We start from the raw sequence: 4070 nt of genomic DNA, 5'->3' as shown, positions 1-4070 counted from the left end.
AAACATGAAAGGTTCAAAAGGATTTAATCAAACTGATGCATTGTCTGCCCGTTTTACTGCATTATCTCCTTTTGCTCAAACGTCCGGCGGCTAATTAACGTTCATCTGAACTTGTGTTCTTTGCATATTTTCCTAATTAGCATGCAAATGAAGGCAGATTCAAAGTCTTTTTGTTGAGTGGTACTTTCTCCAAGCAGCCGTTTTTAAAAATTTGTTTTTTTTTCTCTTTCTGTTCTTGTTGGCAAGATCAGTATGTGGGCGGGTTTACAGTGGCACGGGTTCAGACAGCCCTCCTGCACCTCCAGGCAAAACACCCATCCATTTACCTTTGAGCCTGTGATGTTTTCTAAACAGGCGCACAGAGACATGTTTGAAAAGAACAATTTCCCATACCTGGAGTAAAAGGCAGACAAGATGTGGAGGGGGCTTATAGAGCTGTTGGAAATGCTGAGGGGTTTTGCTCGAGTCAGGTGAGGACTGTTCAATAGGGGGTTCTGTCCCGGGCTTCGATGGAACAAGGGTGAGGATTCTTCCCACCCAGCGAGTTGCCTGAAAGGGTGCCAGAAGCAGTCCCAGTTCTAACTTGCACAAAGTTAAGTTGATAAATCTTTGAAGGCTCTTCAGGAAAGACCAGACGTTGCACCAGTTGAACAGGACTTTACAAGGACCAGAATGCGCCTGACGGGCCGAACGGCCGTCCCCCCTGAGCCGCTCTGGTATCTTCAGGTTCTCCTCACCATCAGCAACAGCCCAGTCCCACAGAGGAATCGACTGACTCAGCACCCGGCTCCCTGTGGCCGGGGGAGTTTGCGATTTCTCATGGATGATGATGCCGCCGTGGAGTGTGAAAGGCTTGCTATCAACGTACCTTATCTGAGGAAATGTGAACATTTCAGAGGCACCAGTCACTTAGAATTTACAACTCACTCAGGGACACAGGGCGTTTGACTTTACAGACCAACACCAGTGCGCAGACTCCATGCGAGCAGTCATTCAGTGTCCTGTTCCCCCCCCCCCTCATGTATTTATTCAGCCTCGCCTTAAATGGGTGGACGCTACTTGCCAATTACAATGGTGGTTGCCACGCAGTCAGACATGGTCCATTTATTGTGTAAATTTGGTTTAAATTCACCACTACCTCCAGAATGAGTTCCTCTCATCGGATGGCAGGATGAGTGTGTAGGAAATGAATTCCAGAGTCTTTATCTGTCCTCATGGATGTGGGCACTCAGCACAAAACTACCTCTAAGTCAGAAACTATCCAACCTGGAAGATGGAAGAATAAACACACAAAACACAGATGTTAGGGTACACTTTCAGAAGGTACAGAGAGACATTTAGTTCTTTTGTAACCATTGGTCGATTTAACTTTTGTATGAATCCAGTCTGTACCTGTCCATGGAGAACGTAAAGGGGACAGTGTAGAGGAAGCTTAACTCTGTATCTAACCCTGTGCTGTCCCAGTCCTGGGGAGTGTTTGATGGGGACAGTGTAGAGGGAGCTTAACTCTGTATCTAACCCTGTGCTGTCCCAGTCTTGGGGAGTGTTTGATGGGGACAGTGTAGAGGGAGCTTAACTCTATCTAACCCTGTGCTGTCCCAGTCCTGGGGCGTGTTTGATGGGGACAGTGTAGAGGGAGCTTAACTCTGTATCTAACCCTGTGCTGTCCCAGTCCTGGGGAGTGTTTGATGGGGACAGTGTAGAGGGGCTTTAGTTTCAGTTTAACAGAGTAGAGGAAGCTGTGAAACGTGTGAAGTGGGTGGGTGCTGTTGCTATGATTTCCCATTTCTGAGCCAGACATGACATTATTGTGGCTGGTCCCTGCAGCTTTCTGGGGGTTTATTTTCTCAGGTGAATGTTAATGGTAGCGATTTGCTTGTGAGCTGTCCTTCTGTTTCCTCTCGCATCCTGGAGCTTTGTCTGTAAGGGCCCAGCGCGCCTCAGATCTGTGCCATGCTTTGTCCTGTCTCATTTCTGAATGCGGCTGTCGGGATCTTGCTGTGTACTCTTTCATTTGCTGACAATTTCCTCCCTCTTTTTTTTTTTTAAAACAGGATTCTGGACAACCCATCCCACTAGTGGTGGAGAGCTGCATTCGGTTCATCAATCTCTATGGTAAGTTACAGCCGTAACTTAAAACTGATGTTTTTGTACTCTGAACCGGTTTGCATTAAAATCCTTGGATCTCTCCAACACCTCATCCAGTCTCCATGCACCAGACTAGCAAGTGGGTGTTTCTAATCCTTTGGGCCTCTTAACGGGCCTTGCTTATCTGGGGTTTAGCAACGGCTTGTGTTTGTCTGGATCTGATTAACAGATCATCTGTGGCTGAGGGTCACACGGAGTCTCCAGTATCCCTGTAACTCCAGGATGTTTGGACTCTCCTCTCGTGTTGACAGTAGTTCCTGGGGTCGGAGCTGTCCCAGATACTGAGGCACATTGTAGCCTCCCAAACGATGTCCAAATTGAAATTGGCCCAATCTCCACAGCGCAGGATCTGCTATCCAGGAGTGAATGTTCATGCCCCGAGTGAGAGATCTGGTGATGTGGTTAATCCTCTCTGGTTAACAGGGAAACTATGGAGTGACTGACAGAAAAAGCATATTGTGTCAGGCTGTGACCGAGTGACTGTGTGTCACTGATGAGGTTAGATTAGATGAGATTACATTACAGTGTGGAAACAGGCCCTTCGGCCCAACAAGTCCACACCGACCCGCCGAAGCGCAACCCGCCCATACCCCTACATTTACCCCTTACCTAACACTACGGGCAATTTAGCATGGCCAATTCACCTGACCCTGCACATCTTTGGACTGTGGGAGGAAACCGGAGCACCCGGAGGAAACCCACAGGGACACGGGGAGAACGTGCAAACTCCACACAGTCAGTCGCCTGAGGCGGGAATTGAACCCGGGTCGCTGGCGCTGTGAGGCAGCAGTGCTAACCACTGTGCCACCGTGCCGCCCGCCGTCAGCCAAGCTTGTCGTGTTCAGTTTGGATCTGGGACAGAATAGTTTGTGAAAATGATTTTTGTGTTTTTTTTTATTTAGGCTTACAACAGCAGGGCATTTTCCGTGTACCAGGCTCTCAGAGTGAAGTCAATGACATCAAGAATGCTTTTGAGAGAGGTGAGCTTTGGGGTGAGAGGGAGGGTGGGGGGGTGGGGGAGAATTGAGGTAAGGTTTGCCGTTGGCGCTGTTAAAGCTTTGCCGCGTTGGGAATCGAGAGGCACCACTGACTCTGCTTCACAATGTCAAAACATAAATACATTGACTTTTGTATGAGGAATGTTTCTTCACCTGATCCAAGGCTGCAGCTTGGAGCCTCAGCACAGGTCAACTCATCCTCTCCACCTCGTTTCCACACTTTTGCCCTAACCCCTCTCTGCCTCCCAAACCCTTTCTTATTACCCCCTTCTCCTCCCCCTCTTAACTCCTGCCAATTTTAAGAACGTTTCTATCATGCCCCACCCTTTCCCCTTTCATCATTCCCTGTACCCCAAACACCTACCCTCACCACACTCCCTCCTCTTCAGCCATGCCTTTCCCATTCCTCTTCTCCTCCGCATGGGCGGCACGGTGGCACAGTGGTTAGCACTGCTGCCTCACAGCGCCAGAGACCCCGGTTCAATTCCCGCCTCAGGCGACTGACTGTGTGGAGTTTGCATGTTCTCCCCGTGTCTGCGTGGGTTTCCTCCGGGTGCTCCGGTTTCCTCCCACAGTCCAAAGATGTGCAGGTCAGGTAAATTGGCCATGCTAAATTGCCCGTAGTGTTAGGTAAGGGGTAAATGTAGGGGTATGGGTGGGTTGCGCTTCGGCAGGTCGGTGTGGACTTGTTGGGCCGAAGGGCCTGTTTCCACACTGTAATGTAATCTAATCTAATCCCTGCTTCACTCCTCTATTTCTATGTTCCACACCTACAAACATCCAAAGCTCTCATCCCTCTGCTGCTTCCGCCTTACTCCTCCCTCCAATCTGCCTTCATTCCCACTCCCCTTCCTCCCCTCCTCTTCCCTATCATTCTTGTTTCCTCCTGCACCCACTTTCTCTCCCTTTTACATCCCCTCACCT

General features: G+C 49.4%; 1 protein-coding gene across 1 annotated transcript in view; it reads left to right on the top strand.

The window, feature by feature from the left end:
- The first annotated feature begins 3250 nt into the window (after nt 1-3250).
- Nucleotides 3251-4070, top strand: part of LOC122546451 (zinc-binding protein A33-like) — a 6212-nt gene continuing 5392 nt past the window's right edge. The window contains exon 1 of the mRNA XM_043685159.1: nt 3251-3278. Coding sequence (XP_043541094.1) covers nt 3251-3278 — 28 coding nt within the window. The remainder of the gene's footprint in view (nt 3279-4070) is intronic.

This window comes from Chiloscyllium plagiosum, unplaced genomic scaffold (genome assembly GCF_004010195.1).
Source record: "Chiloscyllium plagiosum isolate BGI_BamShark_2017 unplaced genomic scaffold, ASM401019v2 scaf_14101, whole genome shotgun sequence".
In the NCBI taxonomy this organism is placed as follows: Eukaryota; Metazoa; Chordata; class Chondrichthyes; order Orectolobiformes; family Hemiscylliidae; genus Chiloscyllium; species Chiloscyllium plagiosum.
This window is presented reverse-complemented; position numbering and strand designations above follow the sequence as displayed.